The 17,500-nt window shown below is 37.1% G+C and overlaps 2 protein-coding genes across 6 annotated transcripts in view; one reads left to right on the forward strand and one right to left on the reverse strand.

The window, feature by feature from the left end:
• The window catches only part of LOC125029638 (ninein-like), a 49,928-nt gene extending 38,361 nt beyond the window's left edge, over positions 1–11,567 (forward strand). For 3 of the 5 annotated variants that reach the window (XM_047619632.1, XM_047619633.1, XM_047619636.1), the window contains 22 exons: positions 491–607; positions 1,032–1,195; positions 1,375–1,568; positions 1,773–1,915; positions 2,156–2,239; positions 3,853–3,987; positions 4,482–4,547; positions 4,769–4,873; positions 5,167–5,334; positions 5,533–5,657; positions 5,826–5,943; positions 6,221–6,349; positions 6,533–6,814; positions 6,955–7,056; positions 7,192–7,425; positions 7,958–8,032; positions 8,778–8,904; positions 9,046–9,128; positions 9,274–9,363; positions 9,471–9,603; positions 9,747–9,847; positions 10,390–11,567. In XM_047619632.1, coding sequence (XP_047475588.1) covers positions 491–607; positions 1,032–1,195; positions 1,375–1,568; positions 1,773–1,915; positions 2,156–2,239; positions 3,853–3,987; positions 4,482–4,547; positions 4,769–4,873; positions 5,167–5,334; positions 5,533–5,657; positions 5,826–5,943; positions 6,221–6,349; positions 6,533–6,814; positions 6,955–7,056; positions 7,192–7,425; positions 7,958–8,032; positions 8,778–8,904; positions 9,046–9,128; positions 9,274–9,363; positions 9,471–9,603; positions 9,747–9,847; positions 10,390–10,551 — 2,937 coding nt within the window. In that variant the 3' untranslated portion in view covers positions 10,552–11,567. The remainder of the gene's footprint in view (positions 1–490; positions 608–1,031; positions 1,196–1,374; positions 1,569–1,772; positions 1,916–2,155; positions 2,240–3,852; positions 3,988–4,481; positions 4,548–4,768; positions 4,874–5,166; positions 5,335–5,532; positions 5,658–5,825; positions 5,944–6,220; positions 6,350–6,532; positions 6,815–6,954; positions 7,057–7,191; positions 7,426–7,957; positions 8,033–8,777; positions 8,905–9,045; positions 9,129–9,273; positions 9,364–9,470; positions 9,604–9,746; positions 9,848–10,389) is intronic. The other 2 variants (XM_047619634.1, XM_047619635.1) reach the window with 2 other exon arrangements.
• LOC125029640 (transforming acidic coiled-coil-containing protein 2-like) overlaps positions 11,341–17,500 on the reverse strand; it is a 12,016-nt gene continuing 5,856 nt past the window's right edge. Inside the window, 10 exon segments of the mRNA XM_047619641.1 lie at positions 11,341–12,049; positions 12,766–12,915; positions 13,054–13,248; positions 13,362–13,477; positions 13,588–13,872; positions 14,084–14,150; positions 14,337–14,490; positions 15,185–15,247; positions 15,377–15,728; positions 15,730–17,500. The exon segment at positions 15,730–17,500 is cut by the window's right edge and continues 1,323 nt beyond it. Of these exon segments, the coding sequence (XP_047475597.1) occupies positions 11,869–12,049; positions 12,766–12,915; positions 13,054–13,248; positions 13,362–13,477; positions 13,588–13,872; positions 14,084–14,150; positions 14,337–14,490; positions 15,185–15,247; positions 15,377–15,728; positions 15,730–17,500 (3,334 nt within the window). The 3' untranslated portion in view covers positions 11,341–11,868.

Genomic DNA, 17,500 nt, shown 5'->3' on the forward strand with positions numbered 1-17,500 from the left:
TCCACTACGCAGACTCAGCTACAACTGCCCTTTGTTTTGGTTACTCTACAATCACACTCTAGGATAGGCACATCTAGGCTATTGGAACAATACAAATGTTTTAAGTGCATAATGATATTTAGCAAAATTCTATGGTTATTGTAGGTCCTCATTGTATCTGGACAAACAATGCTCCTTTTATTATGAATCAAGGCCAGGTTAAAAGGGTCATAATCAGTAACTTGAGTTTTGTTCCAGAATCTGATGAGGCTACTGGAACCTCAGCGTTTTTTTGTTTTTTTGTTGTTATTTTTTCTTCTTCTTCTTCTTCTTTTTTCTTTCTTTTTTCTTTATGAGTATTTTCATTACCAGTGAATGTTAGATTATTTCTTTTCTTTTTTTAAATGTTTTTTCTCTCAAAATAGCTATACCAGTCCAAAAGGAAATGGTAATTCTGTTTAAAAAGAAATGCCTTTATCAACCCAACTTTTTGCTTTGTCTTTCCTGACAGGATGCAAAGCGTTTAGAAGCCGAGAACTTAGAGATGAGTGAAAAGGTTCAAGAGGCAGAGAAACAGATGTCTCAGATGGAGAAGTTGGTCGCTGAAATGCAAGAGCTTCGTAGTAAGGTAAGAACTTGCCAAAGTATCAGTCGCTGAAGAAATGGCGAAATAATTAGGATAAAGGATAGAGGGAAAAGAAATATTTATTGCGTAAATTGAATGAAAAAAATGTTTTTTTCTTTTTCTTTTTCTTTTTTCTTTTTTTTTTATGTATCCATAGATTTTTAACACTTTTTCAGTGATAGCTAGAAAGAGAGAAGTATTAAGAATCTAGTAATGGCAGTATTTCTTGGTGGTAATTTTTTCATACAGCACTTATGCATAAGATAATGTGATTGTCGCACTCATAACTCAGTATCTTTAGAGAAATATTAGAAGTAGAGTGAGATATTCATCAAACTTTCGATCCAATATTGTATATGTGTGTAAACTTTGACTTGAGATTCTTCAGGCAAAGACAGAACAAGGAACAAACAAATTTTCCCCAAAGGTGGCAGAGTACGAGTCTATGAGTCCGAGAGACGAGGAGTACCGCAGGTTGCTGGACCGACTGGAGCGGGTCACTTCAGAGAATCAGCAGCTCAGAGACAGCAATGATGAGCTTCTCTCGCAATTAGACGCCTTCCCTCTGCGCCAGAATAACGGCAGAAATAAGTAAGTCAGATTAACATGCCTATATTCAGGTTCAATAATGGGGTTGATTTTCTTATACATGAGCTGTTTGTACATGCATTATGCTGGTAAACTGGTACGAATTCACTTTTTTATGTTAGTATTTATATTAACATTCATTTTACCTTTTTTACACGAGATACTTCATATTTGATTTGCAGTGACAAGGAAAGCAGCCTAGACGGATCCTGTTTAGGTGATTACGTGGACCAACCCATGGGTCTGCTGGCGCCTGTGAAGCGCAGGGGATCCAACAGTGGATCTGGAGATGACAGTTGTGAAGAGGAGAGTCCTCGGGGTGGTAAAGTGCGGCGCTTTAGTAAGGGCCTGAACATACACTATGTTGATGTTGGATGTAAGTATAATGACGCTAACTTTCTTCTCTGTCTCACTCAAATTTTTTGTTTTTGTCATACATGTTTAATGAATTCTTATTCATGATAAAGTCTTGGCAGTCCATGGCAGGGGATTTTCACCCGATTGAAAAGCTTTTCAGTACATGTAACAGATCATATAATCCAAAGTAGTAAATTCTTTAACCCTGCCCCTTCCTTGGCAGCTTATGATGAATCCTTCTTCGACACAAGCATGTCCAACCTCTTGAAGACTCCGCCAACGTCTCATGGTCCAGCCCAGGACTCTCAGCCTGCTTCCCTTGATGAGCTAAATATCAAAGTACCCAAGAAGAACTCTGCTCAAAATGTCAGTATTTCACAGTGATTTTTCCTTTCCTTTTTTTATGTTAATGAGTTAGGTTTGATTTTTATTCTACTTTCTCTTGCCTGAAATTGAGCTCCCGATGATAATTTCTCAGAATCTGCAAGTTATAATAACAATGGAATCTAATTTTTACAAATTACATAATAAGTAATATGATTATACATATTTGTGTTTTAATGATATATATAGTTTGTTGATTTCACCCTGCTTTGAATCATGCAGGATGCACATGATACCAGTATACATGAGGCCAGCGTCACCAGCGTGAGGAGTGTGACCCAGCTAGTGAACAAGGAGCTAAAGCAGGTAAGTTTCTCTTCTTTAGGTGTTCTTTGCATCATTCTCTTTCCGCAAGTTTTTCCTCATCTTCGGTGGTGTGTGTTAGTAGTGATTTATACTTTCTTTTAGCTACTGTGTTCCATAGTTGAAGATTGACCAATATAATATTGGTTGGTTTGTTAGTTCAGGGGATGCATAATTTCATCAAGGAAGTGGCTTTTCAATCGGTTTATTCTTGTGTTACTTTTTAAATATTTGATAGTATTCTGTATAGTTTGTTGTTGTTATTATTATTATTATTATTATTATTATTATTATTATTATTATTATTATAAAGGCAAGATAAAATATTATTTTCTAGAGTAATGATTCCAATTTATACGTTGATTGGTTATGTATGTCACTTGATATAAATGCAGACCAGTGAAAAATTATTTATATTCTAATTGCCATGATAAGACCCTTGTAAAAGTATTGATATATTTGGTTGATGCAATTGCCTTTGATTACTGTCAATATTTTTGCAATTATTAGTTCAACTTGTCTCAGCTGATAGAAGATGAATCATGTATGGCATAAACATATTGCTATTGCAGAAGAAAAAAAGTTGGGAACCATACTACTAGATTTAAGGAAAGCATAATGTAGTTGTAGTAAATATCTGCATGGTGTTTTGCATGATAGAATGTATATATGTGATAAACTTTTGCTTAGTTTTTTAGTTTTTCTTTATGACTGCAAAGCTGTTTTTATTTCAAATGCCACAGTTGTGCATTTCACTTTTTTTTTCTCTCTTAAGATTTTCCATACAAGACAAAGGCATTTTACAGATTGCACTTTTAAGCCAATAGCATGTTAATAAATAGATAAATAGATTGTAGAAGTTACTTGACTGCAACTGAAGTGTAAATGCAATAATGCACAGAAAAGGCAGTATTTTATTAGCACTTTTTAAATTGATCTGTTTTGTTTTATTAAATCTGCAAAGAAAGCTAAACAGTATAACATTATTTCCATAAAAGGTAACCCAGAATCCTTTTTATCATTACATAAAATATATAAAAAATCCAGATATAGGATATTTAGAGACAGAGCTGTATTAACTTATGGCTGAGCCCCTAGACTTTGTTATTTTTCTTTTCTTTTCTTTTAATCAAGTGTTTGTGCAACTATGGGAAAAGAGAGATAAGAAAATAGAAAGAAAAGGTGTGTCTGTGTGTGCACGTGCGTGTGCGTGCGTGTACATGTGTGTGTGCGTGTACATGTGTGTGTGTGTTTGTGTGTGTGTGTGTGTGTGCGTGCGTGTGTGCGTGCGTGCGTGTGTGTGCGTGCTTGCGTGCGTGTGTGTGTGTGTGTGTGTGTGTGTGTGTGTGTGTGTGTGTGTGTGTGTGTGTGTATGTGTGTGTGTGTGTAAAAGCCTCATAGTCATAGATGGGCTCCAAGTTTTCAGCCACGTTTGTGTTTCTAAAATATTCTATGCTTCTGTTAGGTATCATCCTCCCAATAACTCGTAATACAAAAAGAACAAGAGAAAGTGCTACTCTGATACTGCTCTAGAAACCCACTGTAGTTAAACCCCCATGAGGTTCAGTTGTTTTCTCATTTCCACTCCACCTCCACTTGGGTATCTGCATCTCCAGGTGTTCAGGCACGTGCGTGCGAGTGTTGAGGAGGAGTACAGGCAAGGAGAAAGTAGGGGGGCCATTACAGAGAGGACTGTGGAAGGTGACGTCATGAAACCCGCTGGTCATGAGTCCCTCAACAGAGCTCAAGAGGTAAAGGAGACAGGAGGGAGAGCTCTTTGGGAGATATTCTTAGAGCTTTAGAATAGTTTGTGGGCTGTTTTGATGCATGATTATTAGTAGGGTCTTTTTTGACATCATAGAGTAGTAGCATGCAAATTTTTATTATTTTGTATTTTGTACTTATTTGTTTTTAATCATATTAGAAAATGCTGTGTAACTTTGTTACCTCTTTCTCTCAGAAGGTATAATTAAAAGTTCACCTAAAGCATAATGTCATAAAACTAAACAAAAGACAAAAATGATATTAGATTTAGAATACGCCAACAAAGTTACAGCAAGGATTTGTGTAAATATTAGTACCAAGAGTTTTACTTTTTTGTTCTTTCTCTCTTTTGTCTATATTCACCCTTTTTCTTTTATCTTTATTTTCTTTTTTCTTTTTTTTCTTTTTTTTCTACTCTCCCTCTTTTTCTCTATCGTTTTATTTATGATGATGAATGCTGACTTGACACGTCATTCTACAGCAACTTGTGGAATGGGAGTTAGCCCAGCTTCAAAAGGAGCAGGAAAGGCATCGGAAGATAGACCAAGTACGATCCAGCCGTTGTGTTACTCTACTTGACTTTGCTTTGTTTCATTTATTCATTTGTTTGCATTTTGTTTCATTATGAGATTTCATTACCATTATTTTTTTTTTTTTTTTTTTTCACCCAAGTGATGTTAGAGTTTTGTTATCTCTCTTTAAAAAAAAAGAAATAGAATAAGAGATTGTTATTACTTTGCGTCAGGTAACCCCCCACCCCACTTACAGGAACTGGAGGTGGAATTGGCCCAGCTGCGGGAGGAACGAGACCGGCTGGCAAAGGCGCTCGAGCTGCAGCGGGAGGAGTTTGCGCACCAGTTGGAAAAGAAGGAGGTGATTTTTACAGTGTGTCCTTTGTTGATTTCTGGACGGTGAATGGCGGTTTGTGTTTCTGTTGTCATATAGTTAGTTGTGTTGGATGTAGGTCAAGTGGTGCATGGTTTTTTTTCTTTGTATATTTATTTGTGTGTGTGTTTGTGTGTGTGTGTGTGTGTGTGTGTGTGTGTGTGTGTGTGTGTGTGTGTGTGCATTTATATCTCAATTTAGTTGTATGTATATTTTGGTGCCAGTTTTCTTTTCGTTTTCATTATTATTTTTAATCCCATTCATATTTCCCACCAATCCAGTTTGAGTACGAAGCTGCTCTGAACGAGTGCACCAGCGTGCGGAAGCAGCTGGAGAAGACCACGTCCCAGCTAAACCTCTCCATTCCGGAGGCCTCGCAGGCTCCTTTCCCGCAATCCTCAACTCCCATCAAATCATCTTCCACAGCACCCATCAGCTTGCGAGACAAGGTATGGTAAAATACTTTTTGTCAAGTAGTAATATTTTGTTTTTGTTTTTTGTATTATACCCCCTTCTGTTTTCTTCTTATAACCTTCCTTCCTTGTTATTTTTCTTCTAGAAACTCAAATAGAAAATACATACCAAAATCATATTTTTTGTCAACACATTTTTGGTTTTGCTATTTTCACCCAACTATTTTTGACTAGTGCACAAGGTGCGGTGACACTCAAGGCCAGCTCACAATGGCGCTGGAGGAGCTGGAGATGGCGTTGCGAAGGGAAGAACAGGAGCGCTCTCAGCGTATCAATGCAGAGACACTCTTGGGCAACAGGTTAGAGATTCTGCTGTCTCCTTCTTTTATTTTTTGGCTATTTTTCCATTTTATTGGACTGTAGTTTCTTTGTGAATTCAATAGAGTGGTTTTCATTTTGCTTATAAGGAGCTTTAGTTGTGCCCTACTAGCTGTGTATTTGGTGAGAGAGCAAGTATTCAATTCCAGACAAGAAAATGGAAGTACAACAGAATCTGGAGAAACAGGGTCTAGCACAGCATACCCAAACTCTGCATCAGAACCATCCACTGCTTCAAAACTCCTCATGCAAGGGAATGCAGGAGAGGTAAGGATGGAGCTTCATGAGTGGTGAATGTTGCCTTTGCATTATCATTTAGACGTTCTCTGGGATGGTTTGGGTTGAGAGAGACTGCTGTTATTGTATACGTCAGTTAGTGATTACTGATTGAGTCTTACTTTATATTTGTAATTTATAGATTTATATGTAGTATTGAAATACCAGTAGGTTTGCTTAATTTGTGTATTGGACAATATGATTGTTTTCTTCTTTTCCTTTTTTTTTTTTTCTTCTACATAACTTGTATTTTCCATTGAATCTTCAGGGTAGAGTAAGAGTCCTGGAGGAGCAGTGCAGAGGCCTGGAGGGTGAACTGGCAAGGGTCAGGGTTGAGGTCCTCAAGATGGTGGAAGAGAGAGACCAACTTGCAAAACAAAAGGAATTCCTGGAACAAGTATGGATCATGTATATTTCATGGATATGACCTATTTATGTACTCTCCATTCTGGGATGATACCAGCATCAGATAATGTACATCTGACAATGATTGTCTTATGAGTGGCAGGCAGGAATATGGGAGTAATAATTTTCAAATATTTAAAGGTCCATGTTTTATTTATTTCTTTTTGTCACGCAGAGAAAAGATAACATGGACTACCAGAACATGAAGAGTCGTTGCCAGATGTTGGTTGACAAAATTAGAAGAAAGAGAATGGCCAATGCACCCAGTGTAAAGGAGACCATAGGGGAGAAACCAGAGCAGGAGACCAACACAGAAAAGGAAGGCGACCAGGGGACCAAGGACACAAAGGAGGGTAATGCTTCCGATGTTCAGAAAAGCAGCTCAAGTCACGATGAAGTAGATAAGGCCTTGCCTGTCGAGAAGCCTGAAGATATGTTTGAGGAACTTGGTAAAGAGGTAAGGGCAAAAAAACAGTAACATTATACAAAGGAAGATAGCTGAGAATGAAAGTGATGATAATTTCCTTGGAAATGATTTTGTATACATGTTTTATCCTAGTATGGGAAAAATCAGACTACAATACATGATATATCCAGGTGTGTGCTTTCGAAGAGGAGCTTTGTCATGAACGAGATGGGCTTGAGAAGCAGAAAGCCGCTCTTCTAGAGAAGAACAACAAGCTGGAACAGAATCTCGAGGTATAGTACCCGTTTCCTTTCTGTACTTTTTGGCCTCAGCGATAATTCTCTCGAGATGTCATTTCTGTGATTCATTTATCAAGCACATTTTTATTCTTTCATGCTGGGATAACTGTATGTTCTAATACTCCACAGATACTACGTGTAGAGTTTGACAAGAGTGAGGATTATTGGACCCTGAAGCTGCAGGAGGAGCAGGATTATTATGAGGAAGAGCGGCGTTTGTATGACGAGAAGTTCTCTTCCCTGGAAAAGAAAATCCGGGAATATGAGGAGCTCGTTCTCTCTGGCGGTGGGGGGGGGCGTGATAATTCTGACGAGTCTGACCGACTGTCCACCATTGATGAGAGCGCCATTTGGGAGAAACAGGTAAGATAGGTCTCCGTGTACAATTTTGAGCTGAGGAATGATAGTTACCTTGAAATAGTCTTAGGGAGAGTAAATGTGAGGAATACCTTCACATGACCGATGACTAGGATATTGTTAGAATCCTCTCACTCCCCACTACCCATATTTACTTTTTCTTTCTTTATTTTTCCTTCCCCTCCCCATATTTTATGCCAGTTTCCTTGGTACCTTTCATTCCCTCCCCAGCTATCAGGCCCAAGAATGTGGATTTTTTTTTTTTTTTTTTTTTTTTTTTGGGGGGGGGGGTCCAATGTTTTCAATGTCCTATATGTGTGGGTAGTAGAGGATGAAAGGAATCCATCAATCCCCCTACCATCATGATAGGTCATGAATAGTTACCATTTTTTCTCTCTTTGCATTGTATCTCCATAGCAAGTATTGAAGTGTACAGGTGAAGGGGAGGAATGGAAAACATATCTAGCAAAGAATTTTAAGTGCAGCAATTTATATTTCCAATAATTTTAACTGAATTCTTTCTGTTCCATAAAACCAGGTGACGGAGTTAGAAGAGGAAGTATCTCTACTGAAGAAGCAAGTGGATGATTTAAGGGAGGAACGACAGAGGATGGTCAGTAGATAGAGTGCATTACTACTCTGTTTTTATTTTCTTTCTAAAGCAATGTGTAATATATTAAGAATGCATTAAAGAGCTCACATTCCTTTTGTATTTGTTATACATGACTTGCCAAAGTTTGGGAAGGATACAGAGCCCAGGAATACCAGATTTATAGCCTTTTTGTTCCATAAACAGGGAAAATTAATAAAAATGAAATATTTGCAATAAACAGAGAAATGTGATGAATGTTGATATAGAGAAGTGTTTTGAATTTGCACCGAAAAAGGAAAAAATATAGAAATGAAAATCTGAAAAGTGAGTGTCACAGTTCAGTTGACTTCCAGCACAGTTTTTACTTTAAGAGAAAGAAGTATGTTCATAGTCTTCACCACACTGGGTATTCTGTCAAGAAAAACGACAGTATCTATGATTAGCTTCAATTAAAACTAGTTTTAGAAGATTATCTGTCAGAAAATAATATTTTTTTAATGGAAAAATGTAGATCTTATGAAACTTGTGTATTGTAGTGATATATATGGGATGCTTTCCTAGAGAAGGGTATGCTTGTATTGAAAAATGAAATGATAAAGTATGAAAAGTTCACTTTAAAAAATAATGGATAATAATTGTTAATAATAAAAAGTTTCATAAGCTGGGTAATTGAAAGTATCTATTTGTTTATGCAATTATGTTGAAAATACATATAAGCAGGCATTATATGTCTAAAAAAAAAATTATGTAAATGCTCTGCAACCAGGAGTGCGTCTGGGAAGCTCGTCTCCAAGAGGAAAGACAGCTTGCAAATCAGAAGTGCAGTGGTCTTCAAGATCAAATTTGTAACCTTACCACACAACTGCATCAGGCACAACACCAAGTGAATTCAGGTTTGTAGCATTCATACTTCAGAGTTCATAGATCTCATGGAAATTGTTATTCATTGAAACTTACTGGTAGTATTAGCATCAATTTGCATGATTTTACTAGAGAAAAGTATAACTATTTCTAAATGCCGGTGTTCATTTCAGTTCTAGAAGAATTGGACAAAGTGCGGAGAGAATCTGAGCAGCGCATCAAAGACCTTTCTAATCAACACAGACTACGCTCGCAGGTTGGTTGATATAACAATTTTGACATACTAAATTCTACAGGATTGTGATTTTGTTTTGTAGTTGTAGGTATTACACTTTTTTTTTTTTTTTTTTTTTTTTTTTTTTTGTGATGTATTGACTTTAGTTATATTTTCTTTTCTGTAGGATAATCCTCCTCTTGTGAATGGCCATGGTGCAGACTCTGAAGGAAGATTAAGTCCCAATACGCCCGACGAAGACAGACAGTTCTTTCGGGTATGTTAATTTCTGCATGAGAATGGGTTTGGTGTCCTCTTCTAACTATAATAATGAAAATGCATGAAAATTGGGGATAAAAAATGGTTTGCTTTCCCCTTCTCTAGGGTGCCGGAAGTGTTGGCGAAGAGACAATCAATGGATCACTGAGAGCTCAGTTGCGTCAGTGCCAGAGTCGTCTCCGTTACCTAGAAGCCGCATTGCGTCAGCATCACACTCATGCACATCACATACTCACAGGTAACTTTTTCATATTCATGTATTACAAAATAACTTGATGAAATCCAATATTGTTTGATTGATCATTTGTTTTTATACCCAACTTCTTGATAAATGTCCTGTATATTTCTCTTAACTTTTCCAATTTATAATCCTATCACTAGTAACAAGGGAGCAGCATGCAGCAGAAGTGCAGAACCTTGAGGGCATGATGGCTGCCACCCAGCAGATGCTTGGCCAGCACATTGCCAAGTACAAAGATCAGGTGAGGGTTTCTGCCACAAGCTCATGCAGAAAGTTAAACAAGATTGCTCATGACTGGGGTAGGTCATGGAGGTCATCAAACAGCTGGGATCATCCTAGTCAGATTTTTGGGATTCTGTGCCACATCTTTCAGTCAGGGATGGGTTTCCAGACGCACATCATTCTACCAAGTTGGAGAAGGCCTTGGTGGGCATAGTGTATATTTTAAACAAGTTCAGATGAATGCACTTTTAATATATCATCTCATCGCCAAAATAGCCCATCACATCTATAGATTTCTATATATTTTCAAAATATTATGACTGTAGGTATCAGTCCCTACACAGTAAATAAATATCTAATTTTTATCTATTATGTAATCATCCATCATCAAATCTACACATATTTATAAGACACTGTTGCAGATACAGCAGTATCATTTTTATATTACATTTTATTAAAGAGCAGATCTGATTTTATGCAGCACATGTATGCCCCATAAATATATTTATAAAATCATGACTATCTTAAGGATTTCATTACACCTCAAATTTTTTTTCTCAGTTGAGCAAGGCCAGTCGCAGCGACTCTCTTGTCAGGGAGTTGTACCTGGAAAATGCCCAGTTAATGAGGGCTCTCCAGATTACCGAGAGTCGCCAAAAATCGGCAGAAGAAGCAAGTCGTCGGTTGCAAGTAGCAGCACTGGGACCACACAGTGTTTCATAAAAAAAATGATTAATGCACCTCTTAAGATAGTATTAATGCAATATGAGCAAGATGATACAATATGAAAAGATAATAAAGAATCTGAGTAATATGTGGAATCTTAGTAATGAAAATAACAGCTTATTTTGACAGTTTAAAGATCTAGTTTAAATACAATAAAGTACTATTTTTCCCCAAATGTAAAATACAAGTAGAAAAAAAAATATTGAGGACCAATTTGGTTTGCATGTATATTTGTTAGATACATTTCATCTAGGTCATTTTTCACAAACATTCAGGTTAAAATATTTCACAAATCTGCTTCTCACCAGTGCCTGTCAAAATCTTGAGTCCTTTTCTTATTTTTTTACAATATTTGATCATAAGATGTAGCAAGACACCTAGTGATTTGTTAACTTAAAAATGTGCTGTTTTCTTTATTGTAAGTAATGAAGGTAATATAAATTATATATTTAAATGTGTACTGTTTGGTGCATTGTGATGTTATGATGTATGACTGAGTCGTTATTTCTTGAGGCAGGGAGTAAGGAATCTTTAAGATAAGTGTGGATGATCTGTTACACATAGGGCATTAAGTGGTGTGCTGGAGCATTTACAGGAAATTTATTCCAGCTTATAGATCATAAATCTATTGAAGCTTGTCTGTACTGTCAGTAAAGTTGGAAATAGAAATGGTAAACTCATAGAGTTCTAGTCACGATGCTTGTTCTTCCTGTAATAGTGAATGTGATTGTTAAACATTTGTATACATGGAACTGACAATGATGTTATCTGCTTGATTTTTTTTTATGTCGCTAGTCTTCTTCTTCAGTCAAAACTCAATCAAACAGTGAATTGTGCCATACTATAAATATGTGGCCATTTCTTCAGTTTTTTTTTTACGTTCATATAAGCATTTTTCAATGCCATAGACAATAGCATTTTTCCCTCCTTGTTTTACTTATTCACCAGTGCCTCTGTACTATGATACCAAAGTGTGTAGATTGTCATAGATAAAATAAACAGTTGAACCTATATTTTGTTAATAAATACACCTTCTTTTATAGTATTATTTATTATAAGGTAATAAAATATATTCTTCTGACAGACAAAGAAGACTTAAAAGAAAGGGAAAAATCAGTAAAATCAGTAAAAACCCATTAATATTAATGTGAAATCATAAAAATGGCCTAAAATTAAGAGGCTGGTTATATACTAGCATCATACAGTTAAATAAGAATTTTTCAACAAGATAGTTTAGCAAAGTTAAAGCTAAAGATAATAAATTTAGCAAGGTGAAAGAGATACCACAGATGAATCTTCCTCCCGACCTCCACTTCAGCCAAACTTGTTCGTTATGTCGTCCAAAAGTGCAGCCAACCGTTGATTGTCGGCAATCTTTTCCTCCAAGGACGACGTGAGGGATAGGATCTTCACCTCTGCTCTCTTCAGCATTACTGAGGCCTTGCCAAGCTCCTTTTCATGCTTTTCTTTTTCTTGAGAGAATTCTTCTTGTGCCCTGTAGTTATTAAAAAAAATTGTATATATTGCAATACAAAGAAATCTAAACCTTCATTACTAGGTAAAACTATACCTATTAAAAAAAAAAAAAAAAAAAAAAATTCTAGCTGATGGGAAAACCATGTATATACCATTACAGCTTTTTTAGACCTTTGAGAAAGGATAGAGACACTCCCATGGCTTACAAGTAGCATACAGGAGATGATGAACACTAACATGTAAAATAAATTCTGGGAGGAGAGTGAGCACACAATCATAAGGAATAAATTAAACTAAAAAGTATTATCACTTACTGTTACAATAATTAAAATAAGCAACACATTTTACTAACTTTTAAAAATGGTTAACTTTGTGTCTACTGTCCAAAATAAAAATCTAATTCTTAAAAAGAGAAAACAAAAACAGATTATCAAACTATTCTTTTGAAAGGGTTCTAAATTATCAAATCTCTCTTAAAACTGATATCAAAGGTTCCGCATGCAAAAGTAAAGTGGTAAAAATTTGCAAATCTATCTCCAGAAGAATCACCTCCCCCTCGTTAAAAATTACCTAAAAACACCTTAGTACTTTTCTGAGACTGGTCTGAGTAATGTCATTATTTAAGTAAGCATTGCCTTTCCCTTTTCCAATCTGTCGGTCACTACTAAAGTAAACCCCACATGATTTAGATGTACACATTTCTCATTACAGGCAAAATAATGTAGTTAAACTCACTTGGCATAATTTTCTTCTAGTGTCTGCAGGACATTCTTGAAGGTTTCTTCTTTCTGGGCCAACTTTCCCTTAATTCCTTCATTTTCCGACTTGAGGCTCTCCTCATTTCTTCGCAGGCACTCCGTCACCTCCCTCAACCGCTCGAATTTCCTAGAAGACGACATTGAAATATGATATGCATTCATTTTGTTATACTTGCTCTACTATTGTTCTTACCTAAACCTTTCACCACAAACCCTTGCCATCCTATCAGAAATGAAATTAAGCAGACAAGTTTGCCCTCCTTACTTGACCAGATCAAAGAACGGAGCCTCGGCATTCTTCAGCTCATCCTGGTACTGCTGGCTCTCCTTCTGCAGGGCCAGTATTTTGGCTTCGTACTGATTCTCCAGCAGCACCAGCTGATTCTTGCGCTCTTTCTCCTTGGCCTCTTCTTGTTTCATGATCTTGGCCAGGACCTCTTGCATCTTGACAATTGTTGCCCTTAAACATAATAAAAGGTTAATGATGATTCTCTTTTACGGCTCAACTGAAGAGGAGATAATTCAAAAAATATTTCAAAATGGCAAACTCCTACTCAATTTTCCACAACTCACTTCAGTGTCCCATTCTCTTCCTCCATGCTGGCAAGTGCAATATTCTGTTCTTCAATCTGCTGTTTGCTCTTCTTCTGTTCTTCCTCAAAAGCTCTTATCTTCCTCAGTAAAGTGTCCTGAATGCAAAGAATTCAATAGTCTTACTAAATAGACAAAAATACCCTAATACATTTTGCTTCACTAAAAATTTGATTTCAACTTCATTACACAAACCAGAATTACTTGCCTGCATTGACAATTCAAGGTTCTTCAGCCTTTCGTTCATCACACGTTCTGGCACCATTTTCTCTGTAGCAACAGCCTGAATGACCGTCTCGTTTGCACTTTCACCTGGGGCATTGCTTATCACCGTGTTATTAAGGGCTGGGCCACCTGACATGATGGATATATTGCTGTTCTCTCCTACCACTGTGCTATCCAGTGCAGTACTATCCAAAACTAGAGTTTCATCGGCTCGTGTTGTTGTTTGTGGTCTGACAGGTGTGCCATTAGCATCCCTTGATCGCTGTGGCTGAAAATGTCAAGATTTTATATTACCTGCATGCCAGATATGCATTCATGAGCTAAATTCATACAGGTGCAGATTAACAACAACAAAAAATCAAAAGAACAGAAATTATTAGTTAATTGCATCCTTGTAATCCAGTGTGTAAGGTACCATAAACCAGAGAAATTTCTAATGACATTTGAGTTTCAATACACAGTTTGTGGGATGTACTTACCTTGATAGGGGAAGGGCTGAAGGATATCAGTCCACTAAATCTGCGTGGATCATCTTCCTCCTTAGTACTGCAAGGAACATTATTGGATTAGCATAAAAGACAATGTAAAAAAAATATATAAATAAAAAGAAAACTATTTTGAAAAAAGTAAAAATAAAAAACAAAGCATCTGAGTTGATCATTATTATTACAGTTCTGATGAATTCAACTCATTCACATAAAAAATAGAGGGGAACAAAACAAAAAAGCTCACCCAAGAAGTTGCTGGGCAAGCATGGGAGCCAGAGACTGACGACCAGAAACCAGAGGATCAAACTTGACGTAGAGGGAATTTCGCACCAGATTAATCTTGTCTCCTTCCATCCCGTGTGAACCCAGGACATCAAGGTCTTCTGGGTTATTGAAGACTGTCAAAAGAAGAGAAGGTTAATAAACTGTACCCTTTCAAAGTTATATATTAAGTGTTCATGGTTCTTTCAATATAGACAGGTGATAATGGAGGACAGAATATATTCTTGTATATGGACTCAATTAGTCAGCTAACACAATACCAAATGTTTATGTTAATTGCATTTAAACATTCCCTAATTCTGTTAGCAACTTTACATACTGTATCTAAAAGGCATCTTAATGTCATGACACCCTTCACAGTATTTATAACTTTAAATTAATGTATTCTACAACTAAATGTATACTGTAGTTAGTCATTTTATTTTCCTATCAAGATTTTTATTACTCCACTGTACATTACTTTGTCATCATAAGATTAATCTACCAAGAACAATCACCCACAATAATTTCTAATGAAAATTATCATCCCTTTCTAAAAATGCTATGATACAATATATATAATACTTTTCTCTAAGGCTGACAAGGGACAGCCAATTAAAAGTCAAGTATATACCCTTAAAAACTGCTAATCATGAACTAATGATATTAGAATGATGAAAAAAATACATCAGCACCTGCTTCACAACTCACATTACTTAGAAATTATTATCTAATTTCAGGATGATGTACCACAAGTACTATTCAATACAAACCACTGTTTCCCATTTTTTTTTTCTAACTAAACACCTCATCCTTTATCCAGTAACTCACTTGGATAACAGGTTGCATCCTGAAAGTTTTCTCCTTCCGAAAGTTCTTGGTCACCACCAGAGACTGTTAAATTTGCAGTTTATATAAAACTGTTTAAACATTTCAGAACAATCATTATTGCACACGAATCTAAAATTGTAAAAAAAGAAAAAAAAGAAAAAAAAGAAAAAAAGAAAAAAAAAAAAAACTTACATTCTGTGGCACTGGTGAATTCGTCCATTGCAAAAGCATCTTGTTTTGCTGACGAGTGCTTTGCCGGTAGGGGACTGAAGACATCCCGCGGTGGCTGGGCCAATTCACTCATCTTCTGGTCCTCGGGAGTCTTTGGAGTAACTTCCGAAGCCAGTCGTATCGCCTCTTTGGATATCTGCTCAAAGTCGATACTTCCTAGAGAACTAACAAACTCACTCTTGGTAATTTGTGACCCTGTGGTTTGTGTTTCTACAATGTTTTTGTCTTTGTGGTCTTGTATTTTTTCTTCTACCTGTGTTTTCTCCTGCTGTTGTCTTCCCTTTACTTGGAGAATTAGATACAGCTGTTTTTGTTGCAAATGGATTAAAATTTGGATCATCCAAGTTGTCTAAGAAGTCCAGGTGAGAAACTTTTTTGGGAACAATGTCTACTTCCATTTTCTCAGCATCTTCCTTGATACTTTTCTTCATAGATTTTGCATCCTCAGCCTGAGTTTTCTTTTCTTGAGAAGTTCCTGAATTTTTCTCCTCCTTTTCACCAACAGACACATTTGTTTTCCCAGGAGAATTTGAAACTGCTGCTTTGGTTGCAAAAGGATTGAAATTGGGATCCTCAAAAGGATCTAGGTCTAGCTGGTACACTCCCTTTGGCTCAGCTGCAACATCATCTTGCTTTTCTTCAGGAGCCTTTGCCACTGGGCTCCTCTTCTTCATAGCAACTGGCTTTCTGGTTTCCTTAATCTGTTTCTTTTCCTCTTCAGGCTTTGGCACTTCCTCAGAGACTTTATTCTCCTCCACCTTCTTGCTCTCTACTGCTGGTTCTTTTTTCTTGTCTGGAGAATTGCTCACAGACATCTTTGTTGCAAAAGGATTGAAATTTGGATCATCAAGATGATCCAAGTCTAGCTTATATCCCTTTTTAGGAGGAATTATCTCTTCCTCTTCTTGTACTTCTGTGGTACCTTTGCTTTCTGCCTCCTTCTTGGCCCCCACTGTCTTACTTCTGGGAGCATCCTTTTCCTTTGCACTGGAAGCATTTTCTGAAGTCTTCTTCATTTGCGTTGCCTTACCCTCTTCCTTGACATCTGCAACGGGCTTCTTCTCTGCCACCTTCTTTGGCTTCATTGCACCTTCTGCTGCCACCTTGTTTTCAGCCGCAGGACAGTTTTTCTTGTCTGGGGAACCGCTCACAGTGGTTTTGGTTGTAAAGGGATTGAAGTTCGGATCCTCTAGATTATCCAGGAACTCCAGATTATATCCTTTCTTGGGAGGAATGATTTCATCCTCTTCTTGTGCTTCCAATTTTTCTTCTGCCTTATCTTCCTTAGGCATTACTGTCTTAATTTTAACAGTCTCCTTTTCCTTTGCAGATGAAGTCTTTTGTGTTACCTTCTTTTCTTCTTTGGCTACAGGTTTCTTCTCGACCTTTTCCTTGGGTTTTGGGGCTTCCTCTGGCGTTTTGCTCTCGGCCACTGTCCCGTTCTTCTTGTCCGGGGAATTGGTGACTGTGGTCTTCAGTGAAAAGGGATTGAAGTTTGGATCATCGAGGTTATCCAAGAAATCAAGATTGTATCCTTTCTTGGGGAGAATTGGCTCATCCTCCTCTTGTGTTCCTGAGGGTTCTTCAGGTGTCTCAGATTTCACCATCTCACTTTTGGCGATATTCTCCACTTTTACACAGGAAGTCGGAATGTCTTCCACAACTAAGTTTTCTAGAGTCTTGATCTGTGTTACCTTCTCATCCTTTTCTATAACATCAGCAATAAGTGTTTCCTTGGCTTTTGGTGGGGCCTCTACCAGTTTGCTATTAGCCCCTGGGCCATCTTTCTTGTCAGGGGAATTATTCACTGCGGTCTTGGTTGCAAAAGGATTCAAGTTTGGATCATCTAGGTTATCTAAGAAGTCCAGATTGTATTCCTTCTTGGGAGGAATTGGTACATCATCTTCCTCCTTCTCCTCAAAAACATCCATTTCCTCATCAGCCTGTCTTTGATCTGCCGTCACCTCCTCCTTGGCCAATTCTGCTGCTGTTACATCAGCTTTGGGAGCAACATCTTCAGAGATTTTGACTTCTTCTTGTATGTCCAAAAGCTTGACAGGTTCCTCCTCTTTCTGCTTTGGTTCT

This window comes from Penaeus chinensis, chromosome 10, assembly GCF_019202785.1.
Source record: "Penaeus chinensis breed Huanghai No. 1 chromosome 10, ASM1920278v2, whole genome shotgun sequence".
Lineage (NCBI taxonomy): Eukaryota > Metazoa > Arthropoda > Malacostraca > Decapoda > Penaeidae > Penaeus > Penaeus chinensis.